This window comes from Pipistrellus kuhlii, unplaced genomic scaffold (assembly GCF_014108245.1).
Source record: "Pipistrellus kuhlii isolate mPipKuh1 unplaced genomic scaffold, mPipKuh1.p scaffold_m20_p_6, whole genome shotgun sequence".
NCBI lineage: Eukaryota > Metazoa > Chordata > Mammalia > Chiroptera > Vespertilionidae > Pipistrellus > Pipistrellus kuhlii.
Window position 1 is genome coordinate 73,667,221 of NW_023425562.1, and position 15,075 is coordinate 73,682,295.

The 15,075-nt window shown below is 47.0% G+C and overlaps 1 protein-coding gene across 1 annotated transcript; it reads right to left on the reverse strand.

Annotated features, from left to right (window-relative positions):
* Positions 1 to 1,952: 1,952 nt before the first annotated feature.
* VSX1 (visual system homeobox 1) lies at positions 1,953 to 9,012 on the reverse strand. The gene is made up of 5 exons (XM_036419162.1): positions 8,610 to 9,012; positions 5,418 to 5,496; positions 4,846 to 4,969; positions 3,505 to 3,685; positions 1,953 to 2,779 (listed from the first exon to the last, which is right to left on the reverse strand). Exons 1-5 carry the CDS (start codon positions 9,010 to 9,012, stop codon positions 2,508 to 2,510), a joined length of 1,059 nt encoding a protein of 352 aa, XP_036275055.1. The 3' UTR covers positions 1,953 to 2,507.
* Between the last annotated feature and the right edge of the window lie 6,063 nt (positions 9,013 to 15,075).

Below are 15,075 nucleotides of genomic sequence, written 5' to 3' on the forward strand. Positions count from 1 at the left end.
CTCCAAATGAAATGAGTCTTATATTCTTCATGGAGACCACAATCCTCAGGGGAAAAAATGGAATGATGTAATAAAATACTCAAAAAGACCTTGGCCAGCCAAAACCGGTTTGGCTCAGTGGATAGAGCGTAGGTCTGGGGACTGAAAGGTCCCAGGTTTGATTCTGGTCAAGGGCATGTACCTTGGTTGAACAAAAATAGATCCAGAGATATGAACTGTAACCCTTGACTGGGAATCATCGATCAGCTGCCTCCTGCACGCCCCCTACTGGGTACATGTAGATATTTTGATTCTGGTCAAGGGCATGTACCCAGTAGGGGGCATGCAGGAGGCAGCTGATCGATGATTCTCTCTCATCGATGTTTGTAACTCTCTATCCTTCTCTCTTCCTCTCTGTAAAAAAATCAATAAAATATATTTTAAAAATAAAAATAAATTAAAAAAAGACCTTGGCCAAACTGTGCCAGGAAACCATGAGACTTGCCTTAAATAATCACCAATTGGTCGAAACAGGTTTGGCTCAATGGATAGAGCATCGGCTTGGGCACTGAAAGGTCCCGGGTTCGATTCCGGTCAAGGGCACGTACCTTGGTTGCGGGCATATCCCCAGTAGGGGGTGTGCAAGAGGCAGCTGATCGATGACTCTCTCTCATCGATGTTTCTAACTCTCTATCTCTCTCCCTTCCTCTCTGTACAAAAATCAATAAAATATATTTTAAAAAAACCACGAAAATAATTTAAAAAAATAATAATAATCACCAATTGCCCTGACCCAGATCAGGGCAGTGCCCAAAGGAATAATTAACGTAAGTCATTTCGAACTTATGTACTGTAGACCCTTTTTGTGTTCCTCTCAAATTCTAGGATACCCAGACCCATTTATAAAAACAGGCTGTTAAACATATTATTCAACAACACAAATATGCTAATCTGATTTTACTCATACCAATTAATACTGGGCTATACCCATATGATTCAGGGAACTGGGTATATTTTAAAACCTGGAAATCAGGATCCCTGCAAGATCAATCAAACCCAATATAAACAAGTCCTCATTTGGTGTTCTTAACAATTCATTCTCCTAAACTACAAGATAATAGCTTGCTGGATACCTTCCTCTAGGGTTACGTCAGCTAAACACCACTCAGTGAGAACAAAGAACTAGACCCACACACAATTAACTGTTATGTAGCCATGAGGTGGGGGGGGGGGGGGAGAAAGGAAATCTTGCCATTTGCAACAATATGGATGGACTTTGAGGGCCTTACGCTAATGAAGTAAGTCAGACAGAAAGACAAATGCTGCATGATCTCATTTTACAGTAAGGACAGGTGACAATCTGTTTTCACAGTAGTATGGAAGGAAGCCAACCGAAGGGAGTCCTTCTTTTCTCACCTGTAGAGATGGGAGAACCAGGCCCCAGCTGACAGATGACTGCGCCGTTTTCCAGAGGAAACCCTTGCAAGTAGTGTTTGCACATTCCTTTCTCAAAGCTCTGCATTTCCCTCTCAGCTCTCTCTGGACTCGACTCTAACAGGTGAATTAGACACAGCCACTGCCTCAGGAGTATACAAAGCAACACATGTTGAGTGCTGCAGCCTGAAGAATGAAATGCTTTCGAGATTCCCAGATTAAAAGGGGATGGGGGACGGCTTGTCGGGGGATCGCCAATAATATGGAGACATGCAAAGACATGCACTTTGACAGGCAAGCATACTACACAATGTTTATTTTTACATAATAAATAAGTGGCAAAGGGAATACAGGAAAGGAAATATTCATGAAATCCAAGTCACTAAAGTGCTTTCCAATATAAATTTTGAAAGACCAAGGAACCTGGTCTGATCTTAAAACACTGTTTATAAATAACCAACAATTGTTTAAATACGGTCCATGTTATTTCCAAGAGAAAGGGGAAAGCATGCTTTGTGTTGTTGGGTTGTTTGTTTGTTTGTTTGTTTTTGCAAACTCCAACACACATAGCATATCAAATGTAACTCAGGAGAATGCAAAAGTATTGCCTGGTAAGAAAATCAAAATGTCTGAAGTCAAGCTCAAGATAAAGGTAATATAACTCATTCATATGTCTGCAAGGGGTCTTCAGTACTTATGAAGACATCTGATTCTCAGGAAGTTAAGTAATTTTATGTTTTCAAGTTCAGAGTGAGGACATCAGACCTAACCTACTCATCGAACCAACTCTCAAATGATGCCCAGCAGTGAAAATGCTGTTTGAATGAAAATCTTCCCTCCTCAAGTTCCACGGAAGACAATGAAATGTTTACACCCCATTAACTGGTTCAAGTGTCTTTCAGGAGTGGTTTCCACTCTAGAACAAAATGGAGTTTTTCCCGAGTCACCCATTCATCTTCTAAAACAAATGGCATTGAATTTTATCCTCGCACTAGCAAGAAATCCAACTGAGACGACTGGTCCTGGACAACGTTTGTTTTCTGAAAAAGCCACGGTGAAGAATTTCCTCCCTGTGAGGGTGGGGCCTGTGGCCCTCAGAAGGCTCCCACCTTCCCAGGCTGGAGCCCCTCGGAGCCTGGAGCACCGGTCCCCTGGGGCACCGTCTTGGTTTCCTGCCATGCGGGGCTGGAGAGATCCATGGCAGCATCCTCCACGTTATTCTCAGGGCTGGCTTCATTGGAGACTCTCAGGGACCTGGCCTCACTTGGACTAGAACCTTCCTTGAGGTGGTCAGGGCCCCAGAGTCCAGCCAGCTTTTCTTCATTTCCTGGTTTCCTTAGCATCCCTGAGGATTTTTTATGCATCCCTTCAAAAAAAAAAAAAAAAAAAAAAAAAAGAGGGAAAAACAGATATCTTTAGGATTAGCAATTAACTGAATTTCTTCTCTGTTCTTTCTCTCTGCATCCCTTTAGAATTGCCCTTGTCAGTACCTCTCTCTGGCTCCTCAGGTAACTCCCACTGTTAGGGGTTGGAAGCTGGTGTGTGCCAGCCAGGTGCAGCCAGCAAAGCTGCCTTGTTTAGATGACATAGGGACTTTAAACTTCTTATTTTGAAAATTGTTCACAACATTTTAAAAATCAGGAGATTATACATCGAAAGCCAGACTTCCAGCTTCTCTCAAAAAGTCAGAATGTCTGGCAGCACTGGGCCCAGTTTCTCTTTTTTCTTTTTCTTTTTTTTTAAATATATTTTATTGATTTTTCACAGAGAGGAAGAGAGAGGGATAGAAAGTTAGAAGCATCGATGAGAGAGAATCATTGATAAGCTGCCTCTTGCACTCCCCTTACTGGGGATGTGCCCGCAACCAAGGTACATGCCCTTGACCGGAATCGAACAGGGACCTTTCAGTCCGCAGGCCAACGCTCTATCCACTGAGCCAAACCGGTTTCGACAGAGCCCAGTTTCTTGTTTGGCTATGGACAGCAGATGCCAAGTAGGCACTTCCACCCACACACTCAACCCCTGGTCCTATCATCTCAGAGGGATGAGCTTCATTTCCCACTGGATTTTCTCTCTCAGCCTCTTCCTTACCTAGGAGCCAGGGCGCACAGAAACCGGCCAGGCTGTCCTCCGCGGAGTTGAGGACAGAGTCCGGCAGAGGGATGCAGTGTCGCACCATGGCCCCGTAGAGCCCGTACTCGGCCATCACGCTGCTGCCGCCCCAGCGCTTCTCCTGCTTCCGCCACCTGGCCCTCCGATTTTGAAACCAGACCTGGTGTGAGGCAGATGACACGGTGACTAGGGCCCTTGGCGGTGTCCCTGAGCTGGGAGTTCTAAAACGGGTCAATACAGGGAGCTCATACGGTCCAAGACCTTTCAGTAACTATGCCCACTGTTCACTCAACGCTCACAGGGACTTGTTGTGGGGTAACGTGTGACCACTTTCCACTGAATTTTTCCATGGAGTTGACAAAAAAAGTAAAGTATTCTCTCCCACATAGTGTGAAGGCATCGACTGTAATGTTTTCTGGCTTTTCTCATGGTTTGGAAAGAAGTCGCTCAGTCAATGGCCCATTCTAATCTCAGGTTGTTGGGTTGCTGGTGATATTTCTCATAGGAAACAGCTTGATAAAGGAATAGTATGAACTACTGTTTCGCTGTTAAAAAAGGGTGAGTTTGTGGCATATCTTCTGACCTGGACAAATATCCAACATGTGCTGTAAGCAAAGAGGTAGAGTTGTATGATATGATACATTTTTGTAAAAATAAGACAAAATTCTATATGTATGTGAGTGTATATATTGTTCAGGGCCAATATACACCGAGTGGCCATTATTATGATCTCTGAATACATAATAATCTGGCCAGATAGTGTATATCCTATATAATAAAAAGCTAATACGCAAATTGTCCCCTCAACCAGGAGTTCAACCATGTCCCCTCCCCCTGGTCAGGCTGGCCAGACCCTACTCATGCACTAATTCATGCACCAGGCCTATAAAACACACACACACACACACACACACACACACACACACTCACTGAGTGGCCAGATTATTATGCGTTCAAGGCAATGTGCAGAAAGGCCACGTCAGGTTACTTATATTGTTTCCTTTGAGGTTTTATAGGGATGGACGGTCACTTCCTTTTATTGATATATCTTTATATAGTTTCTTGTGGCAGCCCACAGCATTGTGATTTTAAAGAATAACTTAATAAAAGAAAAAAAGGCATGAAGGTTACAGGGGGTATCCTCTTACATAGACATAAGGAAGGTTCTAGCACGATGGTGCCTGTGGCTGAGTGGCCCTCAGTTTGCCTGTGCGAGGGAATGTGTGTTTGGCTGTTTAGATGTGGCCATGGGTCACACTGGCTGTGAGGTTGACATGTTCTCTAGGGTGTCTTCGGGAAGGAGAAGGGAACCCCGGACACCTGTATTCGGTCCTCAGGGAGCTCCGTTTTCATGGCCAGCATCTCCCGGGCATACACATCGGGGTAGTGCGCCTCGCCGAACGCCTTCTCCAGCTCTTCCAGCTGCTGGGTGGTGAAGACAGTCCTGCAGGGAGGCCCAGAAGACACGTGTGCACATGGTCAAAGGAGGATACCAGGCTTCCCAGGGTGGGGACTCTGTGCCTACCTCCCCCGTTGTCCACACCCCAAAGGCCACCTCATAATAACCGAATACCCCACTTCAGAATGATTAACCTTTGGAAGGTTTGGTTCAAATAAGATAGCTCTTCAGCATGTTTTTTCCCCAACTCATCTAGTCAGTCACCAACTCATTCTAAGACCCATTTTAAAGATCCACAAACCTGTGTCCTTTAAATGCTGCGAAGATTGTCCTGCAGCCTCTTGGGATTTGCAAAATTATGTTCCTAAATGGTTACTGTATCCTTCCCATTGCCAACCTGGGACCCACTGGGCTTCCTCTAATGCGGGACCACCCACTCTCAGATGCTGTGTGTCCCAGGGAGAGGGTCAGAGAGGATGGCCTGGCCCTGTACCTGTGCCGCCTCTTCTTCCTCTTGCCAGGGCTGAGGGACACCTTCAGGTTACTCCTGTTTTCAGGTAGACTTTCCTCATCTGTTGGCATAAGGAGAAAGAGAGGACTTTATAACAGTGAGTATATTCTTCACTTTAATTTCTGCGTTTTAAAACTATGAACTTGTTGCAAAATGTGAGTAATATTTAGTTTAATACAAGCTAGCATTTTTAGCACTCACAATCCATGTTCTGTACTCAGCATTATTCAGGCATTATTGCCATTCTTCTTCATAAAATTAGAGAAGTCTGATATAGCTGCTGTTAGCATCCTATTCCTACAGATGGGGAAACTGAGGCACGGAGAGATTTTATTACCATGATCACACAGGTAATAAATGGTCACGTTGGGATTCAAAAACCCTAGATTGTGTGAAGCTAAAGCTACTTGGCAACTAATCGAATTTTCTATCCCCACTCAGCTCTCAAATTCATCCACTTCCTTCTGCTTCCAACTTCCTTATCTTAATCAGCACACCAATATTTCTCAAAGGTGGGCTGAAGTTTGTTACATCAGAACTCTTGTCGAAGCTGCACCCCTGCCCTAGCAGGTTTGGCTCAGAGGATAGAGCATCAGCCTTTGGGCTGAAGAGGTCCAAGTCTGATTCCGGCCAAGGGCACGTGCCTGAGTTGCAGGCTCGATCCCCAGTGGGGGGAGGGCAGGACGCAGCCAGTCATGCTTCTCTCTCATCATTAATGTTTCTCTATCTCTCTCCCGCTCTGAAATCAATAAAAATATGTATTTTTTAAACTGCACTCCTTGCCCTGCTGTACCAGTTCTGAATCTCTGGAGGTGGGGTCCAGAAACTCATTCGTGATAAATATGCCTAGATAAGTCTTAGGTGCACTTGAAAAATATTAAGAACACTACTATGCTTTATCTCTTGATAGCCTTTTTATTAAAAGATCTGTATAAAAAGGAAGGTTAGAATATCAAACTATTGTAAGATTCATTGTTAAAAACCATTTTTGCCTCAAAGTATGAAAAATAAATTAAAGGAAAAATAATATTAATTTTACTCCAACATCAATTCACTTACCAGAAAACTGTATGCTTAGATTATAATACCCATGCTGTATTAACATACATAAATGAACATATGAAATGTGGCTGGTCCAAACTGAGACCTGCTAGTAAATGTAATATATTCTGTTGATTAAGAAGACTTACTACCCCAAAAGTAAAATATTAATAGTTTTTAGATTCATTATATATAAATTTATTTTATGTGTATTGGATTAAATATAGTATTTAAATTAATTTCACCTGTTTATTCTTCCTTTTTGTTGTGTGGCTCAGTTGGTTGGGTGTTGTACAATGCACTGAACAGTTGCTGGCTTGATTCCCAATCAGGGCACACACCTGGGCTGTGGCCCCAGTAGGGGGCGTGCAGGAGGCAGCCAATTGATGCTTTGTTCTACGTGGACGTTTCCCTCTCCCTTCCTCTCTCTAAAAAAAAATCAATTAAAAAATTTTTTAAAAAGATAAATTTTCTTCACACTCTCAGTCACATATATCTATTGGGTAGCATTGCTCACAGACTAAGATTTAGTTGCATTTTGCTTTCATTTTATCAGTGCCCACAGAGAAAGATCCCATCCTGCCAAAACCGGTTTGGCTCAGTGGATAGAGCGTCAGCCTGCGGTCAAGGGCATGTACCTTGGTTGGGGGCACATCCCCAGTGAGGGGGGTGCAGGAGGCAGCTGATCGATGTATCTCTCTCATCGATGTTTCTTAACTCTCTATCTCTCTCCCTTCCTCTCTGTAAAAAAATCAATAAAATATATATATAAAAAAAAAGATCCCATCGTATGTAGATGGTTTCTGCATTTTGGGGGGCAGGGAATGGGAGTACTAATTGAGGGTTCATTTTATTTTATAGACTCATGAAATAAAGTCCTTTTGGAGTTGAGCAAAAGCTCACTTACCACTGCCTTCCTTTTATCAGTGGAGACCCAATGTACTCTTTTTTTTATTTCTAAATATATTTTATTAATTTTTTTTTTTACCGAGAGGAAGGAAAAGGGATAGAGAGTTAGGAACATCTATCAGCTGCCTCCTGCACACCCCCCCTGGGGATGTGACCGCAACCAAGGTACATGCCCTTGACTGGAATCGAACTTGGGACCCTTGACTGAGCTAAACCAGGTAGGGCCCAATGTACTCTTTTTGCCTTGGCTGCCTGGATGCTCAGCTCTAGATTCTACTGCATAGTTTCTCTCACTCCAGTTTTCTTATGGAATTTTCCCTAACACCTTAAACGTTTGTTTCTTGGCCCTTGTCCTCTAAAGAATGTTATTGCTTCCTTCTCTTTCCCTATAATCCACATTGATGTCTTTGAGGAAACAGGTGGGCTCAGAACAAAATACTAAGCCTAACTACAATGAAATTGACCAGGTTGCTTTCTTTCTCAAGAGTAGGGAGAAGGAAGGGCGGCACAGGAGGGAAGCGGGGCGCCCGGGGAGGTAGACAGACCCGAGGCTCCAGGCCCAGCGCTCTTCACGGACCTCAACTAGTTCTGCAAAGGTGTGAGCGCCCCGGGTTACCGGGTTACCGGGTTCTGTGCTGCTGGTGGGAAGGCAGGCTCAGGCCTTCCAGACCTCCTTGGTTCTCAGGGTCGAAATTCGCACGGGGCGGTGGGGAAAGGCGCTGGGCAGAGCCAGACCAATGCCGGGCACTCCAGACCCCCAGGACGGCCCGAAACCCGGCGGCAGTGATGTTCACCAGAATCCGGGGATAGGCAGGGATTTAGGAAGAGGCAAGAGCGGGTGCGGGTGCGGGTGCGGGGATGCGCCTCCCCTGGACCCGGCGGGGACCTGGGGTCCTGACCTCCCTTAGATTTAGGATAAGGTGAACAGATCGTCCCGCTTTGGGCGGGACAGTCTCGATTTTCAACAATTTTTCCCACGTCCCGCGGCGTTTAAAAAAAAAAAAAAAGTCCCGGTTTTTGGAAAGATTCTTTCCAACAATCGGGACTTTTTTAAAACGCCGCGGGTCGCGGGAAAATTTGTTAAGAATCAGGACTGTCCCGCCAAAAGCGGGAGGATCTGGTCACCTTAATCTAGGACGCTGGGGGTGGGATGATGCTGCGTTACTACTGCGCGGCCCGAACCCGAGGGAGCAGGAGCAGGAGGGGATGGGATGGCCCCGTTACCCGACGTGGAGACGCTGTCGCTGCGCTTCTGGCGGCCCCGCGGGGACGGCGGGCGGCGGCGGGCCAGCGGCGGGGCCGGCGCGGGGTCCGGGCGCGGCACGTCGGCTGCGAGGATCAAGCGGGGCTCCCGGGCGGCCGCGGGGGGCTGCGCGCCGAGGCCGCAGAGGAGGCCGAGCCCCAGCGGGAGCGGCCCGAGCGCCAGGCGGGGGCCGCCGAGCCCGGGGCTGGGCCGGGGCGCGACTGCCGGGCCCCCGCAGCCCGACGCGGGCCCGGGCCCGGCCGCAGACGGCGGCTCGGCCTCCAGGCCCAGCAGGTCCGTGATGGCGAAGCCGCGGGGCCGGGGACGCGGGCCGGCGGGGGCGCCCCGAGCGCGCCCCTCGGAGAGCGCGTCTCGGCCCGTCATGGGGTGTCGGTCGCGGAGGTTGGGCCCTCGGCCGGTCACCATCGCGAAAGGGGCTCGGCTGGGAGGGCGCTTTATATAGCGGGGCCCCCGTCGGGCGCGGACGGCCAGGAGGGCTCCCATCAGCCCGGCGCGGGCGCGTCATCGCCCGGGACCCCGCGAGCTGGGACGCCAGCAGCTCCCCGCCCTCCGGGCGCCGCCCTCGCAGCTGCAGCCCCCTCTGCTCCCACCTCCTCCCAGCTGTCCCCCGCCCCCCCCCCAACACCACCACCACCACCACCACCACCACCACCCCCGTTTACGGTGGGAGGAGACAGGGACCCCGCTATCTGCCCGTCCCTCTAAAAGCCGAAGGTTTCAGTGCGCATGGAATTCCCTTTCCTTCCAGATCCTCTGGGTGGAGGTTGGGGTCTCAGCGGCCCCCGAAGCCTCGATCCCACCAGCCGGCCGCACACGGAGACCTCGGGCTTCGTTCACAGCCACGCTCCCCTGGAGGCTTCGTTCACAGCGCTCACCGGCACCGCGGGCACCAAGAAGGGCCTCCCCTCCCTCCTCCCCCCCCCCCAAACCCCCAGCGTTCATGTAACCCCTGCCCACTCTGCCTCCGGGCACATCCACCCCCTGGTGCTCCCGGGGTGGCAAAACTGCTGGGAACTGGGAGGAAGGAGAGACAGAGACAGGCAGGAGTGGAGTGACCCCCTAGCAGGTGGCAGGTTTAGCAAACTGCATGACTGGAGGTCCGTGAACCTGACATTTCAGATATGCAATGAAGACTTTTTTATTTTTTAAATATATTTTATTGATTTTTCATAGAGGAAGGGGAGAAGGATAGAGAGCTAGAAACATCGATGAGAGAGAATCATCGATCAGCTGCCTCCTGCACACCCCCACCAGGGATGTGTCCGCAACCAAGGTCCATGCCCTTGGCTGGAGTCGAACCTGGGACCCTTCAGTCCGCAGGCCGACACTCTATCCACTGAGCCAAACCGGCTTCGGCATGAAGACTTCTTTAGTATGAGTATGTGCCAGCATTCCTTCTTGCAGCCCTCAATGGGGATAGTGGGGAGTTCATTGGAAAATAGGGATTGTGCATTGGAACAGAGAGCTTTTCTCGGAGGCTGACACTTTATTACTGTCAGTGTTTGATCAGACCAAGAAAGCTTGGTTTTCATGTTCAAGTTGGCGCCAAACTTGAACTTGGGGAAGCCAGACCTTGCCGACACCCCGGAAATTGGAGCTCTGAGCCCACCCTTCCCAAACCAGGAACCGGGAAGCAGCCTCTCCTCAGTCCCACCCTGAGGTCCGAGCAGTCACTCCGCGAGGAGGTGTCACCTCGGAGGAGGCGGCCACTCTGCGGGCCCGGCCGGACCGAGGGCTCCTGCGCTCCCCGCTCCCCGCGGAGCCCGGCCCGCGAGGTGGGCCTCCTTCCGGACGCGCTCTCCAGCGGGGCCTCCGGGAACGTGCGGATTAACCGCGGGGCCTCCGGTAGAGATAATTAATTACTACAGGCTGAGCATTAACTCTCACGAATTAAAGGAAGACCCAAATCTCCCCTCGAAAGCTGTCCCCGGGATTAGCAAAACAATAACTTTCCTTCGGGGTAACTGCCCTTGGAATTGCTCCGGGGCGGGGCGGGCGGCTTGGACGCTGGCGTCACTTTCGGCTTCGGGCTGGGGTCCGGGAGTCTCCCTCGGGCAGAGGCCGGGGTCACCGGAGGGCCCCACCTTCGGGCTCCCCGCACGGTGGCGGCGCACAGGGAGTGCCGGGAGCACTGCGGAGGGATCCTACAACGCGCATTTCCAAAGAAGATGACCTGAGGCTGGTGAATGCGCTCACCCTGGACACGGAGAGACACCCGGCGAGAGAAGCAAGAGGCCTGAGAAGGAGGCAGGGCTGGTGGCCTGGGGACCTTGCAATTCCAGGATAGACGCGTCCCTAACGCCTCCTGCCGCCCCACCTGCGGGGAGGGGCCCGAGGGACATGGGGGTGGGATTGGGGAGAGCTGAACCCTGGCACCCCTTCCTTTGCGCAGCATTTTCACTGCGCCCTCCCCCGTGAAAATTGCCTTTCCTACCACCACCACCACCCCCGCCCTGCTGACCCGCCCCCGGCTGCTGCTGGAGATCCACGGTCCTCCCCAGCGCGACTCGGGGGATCCGCTCAGAGCCCCAACCCCTGAGAACAGCTCAGCAGCTAAGGGTTTCGTGCAGAGTTCCCCAAAGCTGGGGAAACACTTGTAGTTCTTCAGACTTGGCAAGGAGAGTGAGCCGGCCTGGGGTGTGAGCGTCCGGGGCGCCGGGCAGGTGCCAGTCTAAGGGGGAGGGGGGGGACTCCTTAGTAGGTTAGAGGGCAGCACAGACATTTCAGAGCCCTCTCCAGCCTCTAGCCCAGGATTATCCGGGATGTGACTAATCAGTAGTTTCTCCGCTCATTATTTTCCAGGGAAGATTTCCACGCCCCCTTTGTGGCCAACCACAAATGTGAGCTCCACTGCCCCAGACACACACACACACACACACACACACACACACACACACTCACACAGCCGAGTCCCAGGCTGGCCTGGCTTGGGCTCACCTAAATGGACCCTGGATGGGGTGTGAGTGGCTCCACAGAGCCCAGGTTAGGCTTTTTGGAGTTGCCTCTGGCAGGCTGGCAGGATAAAGTACAGACACAACGGAAGTGGGATGCACTGTTGCTTAAAATGCATCGCCTTGTGATTGTCCACACAAACATCCCCTGGCTCCCTGCTTCTTCTGATCTCCCTCCCGCCTCTCTGTCTGTCCTTCCCGGTTGCTTTTGTGTCCCCTTTAAGGATCCTTGTAGCAGACTCTTGTTTTGCCCTGTCCACATCTCATGCCCTAACCACTGTGCCTACATGCCCATCAGGCCTCCAGTACCCCCCTCCCCACGTCTTCTCGTTTCTTTATTTATTTTTTTGTTTTGTTTTGTTTCCCTTCCCCAAGGAGATGTGTCAAATATATATTATTAAGAGAGATTTTACTGCTTAGGTTTTCTTCATGGATTTTTAAGGTTTTAATCTAACATCCAAGTCTTTAATCCATTTGAGTTCATACTTTTTTTAAAAATATATTTTATTGATTTTTTACAGAGAGGAAGAGAGAGGGATAGAGTGTTAGAAACATCGATGAGAGAGAAACATCGATTAGCTGCCTCCTGCACACCGCCCACTGGGGATGTGCCCGCAACCAAAGTACACGCCCTTGACTGGAATCGAACCTGGAACTCTTGAGTCCGCAGGCTGACGCTCTATCCACTGAACCAAACAGTCAGGGCTGAGTTCATACTTGTGTATAATGTAAGAAAGTGGTCTAGTTTCTCCCCCTCCCTCCCTGCCCCTTAACGGGTCAATTTACCCAACACCATTTACTACCGTATTTTTCGGACCATAAGACGCACCGGACCATAAGACGCACCAGTTTTTAGAGAAGGGAAATGAAGAAAAAAGATTCTGAAACAAATAGTGTCCTAAAATATTTTATGTGCATTAAAACCCAACATCACAGTCATAAACACATGTAATCAACCCTGTAAAGTAAACAGCAGCATTTAGAACCATTTTAGAGCTGGGCAAGCACACAGAGACCACACAGAGCCGGGCAAGTAAAAAACCTTTTTTTTTTTTAAGTATATGTGTAGGCTATATTTGGACCATAAGACGCAGGGACTTTTTCCCCCCACTTCTGGGGGGGAAAAAGTGCATCTTATGGTCCGAAAAATACGGTAAATAGTTTGTTGTTACCCCATTTTATGTTTTTGTTTTATTTGTCAAATATTAGTTGACCATGTAGGTGTAATTTCATATCTGGGTAAGAGAATATGCTTGATATTATTTCAATCATCTTAATTTTATTGGGACTTGTTTTGTGATCTAACAGAGGTCTCTCCTAGAAAACGTTCCACGTGCACTTGAAAAGAATATGTATTTTCTGCTGCTTTGGGGTGAAATGCACTGAAGATATCAATTTAATGTATCTGATCTAGTGTGTCATATATGGCTACTGTTTCCTTCTGGAAGATCTATCCATTAATGCCAATGGGTGTTAAAATTCCATACTATGACTGCGTTACTGTCAATCCCTCCCTATATGTCCATCAACATTTGCTTATTATATTTAAGTGCTCCTATGTTGGGTCCATAAACGTTTACAATGGTTATATCCTGTTGTTGGGTTGATCCCTTTATCATTGTGTAGAGTTCTTTTTTGCCTGTTAATATAATATGTTCTTTTAAGTTTATTTTGTCTGATATAAGTAATATAAGTATTGCTATCACATCTTTTCTTTTTCTTTTTTCTTTTTTTTGCCATTTCCACTTCCTCGAAATATCTTATTCTATCCCTTTATTTTTATCTCTGTGTGTTTCTTGTTCTGAGGTGGGTCTCTTGTAGAAAGTATATACATTAGTCTTGTTTTCTTATCCATTCAGCTACCCTCTGCCTCTTTTTCTTAATCCTCACTCCAAGAATGAGCATATTTTTCTACTAATTTTTTTTCAGAGAGTGGAAGGGAGGAGAGAAAGAGAGAGAGAGAGAGAGAGAGAGAGAGAGAGAGAGAGAGAGAGAGAGAAATCAATGTGAGAGGCACATCAATTGGTTGCCTCCCACATGAGCCAAACTGGGGATAGGGATGGAACCTGCAATCCAAGTATACACCATTGACTAGGAATCAAACCCATGATCCTTCTATGCACAGGCCACTGCTCTAACCACTGAGCATGCCAGCCAGGGCTACCCTATGTCTTCTTATAGGAGCATTTATGCCAATAACATTTAAGTTGATTATTGATATGTATGTATTTACTATCATTTTATTCTTTATAACTATGTTTCTCTTCTTTTTCTTTCATTTTTTAAAATCAGACCATTGAACATTTTTTGTAATACTGATTTGGTGGTAATGAACTTTAGCTTTTTGTTGTCTGGGAAGTTCTTTATTTCTCCTTCAATATTAAATGATAATCTTCCTGAGTAACGTAGTCTTGGTTATATGTCCTTGCTCTTCCTCTCTTTGAATATTTTGTGCCAATGCCTTCTGGCCTTAAATGTTTCTGTTGAGAAATCAGCTTACAGTTTTATGGGAGTTTCCTTGTAGAAACTTTCTTTCTTTTGCTACTTGTAAGATTGTCTTTTTGTCTTTAACTTTTGCCACTTTAGTTATGAGGTATCTTATTTTGAGCCTCTTTGGGTTCATCATATTTGGGATTCTGTGCTTTCTGGACTTTTGTGTTTTTCCTTCATCAAGTTAGGAAAGTTTTCAGTCATTATTTTTTCAAATAGTTTATCAATTTTTACTTTCTTATTCTCATACCTTCATGAGGTGAATAATGTTACACTTCATGTTGTCCCAAAGGTTCTTTAAATTATTCTTACTTTTTAAATTCCTTAAAAAATGTTTTTTTGCTACTCTGATTGGTCATTTTTCTTCTAACTCACAAATCACTCAATCAATCCTTTTAGAAGCAAGTTTTTCATAACAATATTACTCATTTGTCCTGATTACATTCCCCAAATCTTGTTTTTACTTTATCATTTCTTATCTGACAACTTAATCAGGTACTATTTTAATATGTTAAATCAAATAGTAACAAACTACCTGATGTCTGTGTGGGGGGTACGGGAAGAGACTGGACAAAAATCATATATCTATGGATGAGGACAGCTGGGAGGGGGGAAGAGGTAAGGGCAGAGGGTAGAGTGAGGACCAGGTGGAGGGGAGCTATTGGGAGAAGGAGGGCAGAGAGAAGGAGAAACAATTGTAATGATCTGAACAATAAAGAGTTATTTTTTAAAAAAGAAACTACCTGGTATGCAAAATTATTTTTTATCCTAACATTATATGCTTTAATTTTTTCATTTTCAACAAAGTGTAACCTAAAGGAACTTACTTAGATTTATAAATGATTGCTAATTATACTTATTATTCTTTTACTTATAGGCATCTTGGTTAGTACCATGCAGTAAGATCTGTTATGGGAACTTTAAGGAAAAAAAATATAAAACTGAAGTAAAATTGAGAAATGTACACTTTAGAAATGTTTCTGGC

Coding starts and splice junctions, on each gene's coding strand:
- VSX1 (XM_036419162.1), bottom strand. CDS start 9,012: ATGACGGGCCGAGACGCGCTCTCCGAGGGGCGCGCTCGGGGCGCCCCC. Junction 5,497..8,609: donor CGACAGCGTCTCCACGTCGG/GTAACGGGGCCA, acceptor TTATGCCAACAG/ATGAGGAAAGTCTACCTGAA. Junction 2,780..3,504: donor CTGTGCGCCCTGGCTCCTAG/GTAAGGAAGAGG, acceptor TTTTTTTTGAAG/GGATGCATAAAAAATCCTCA.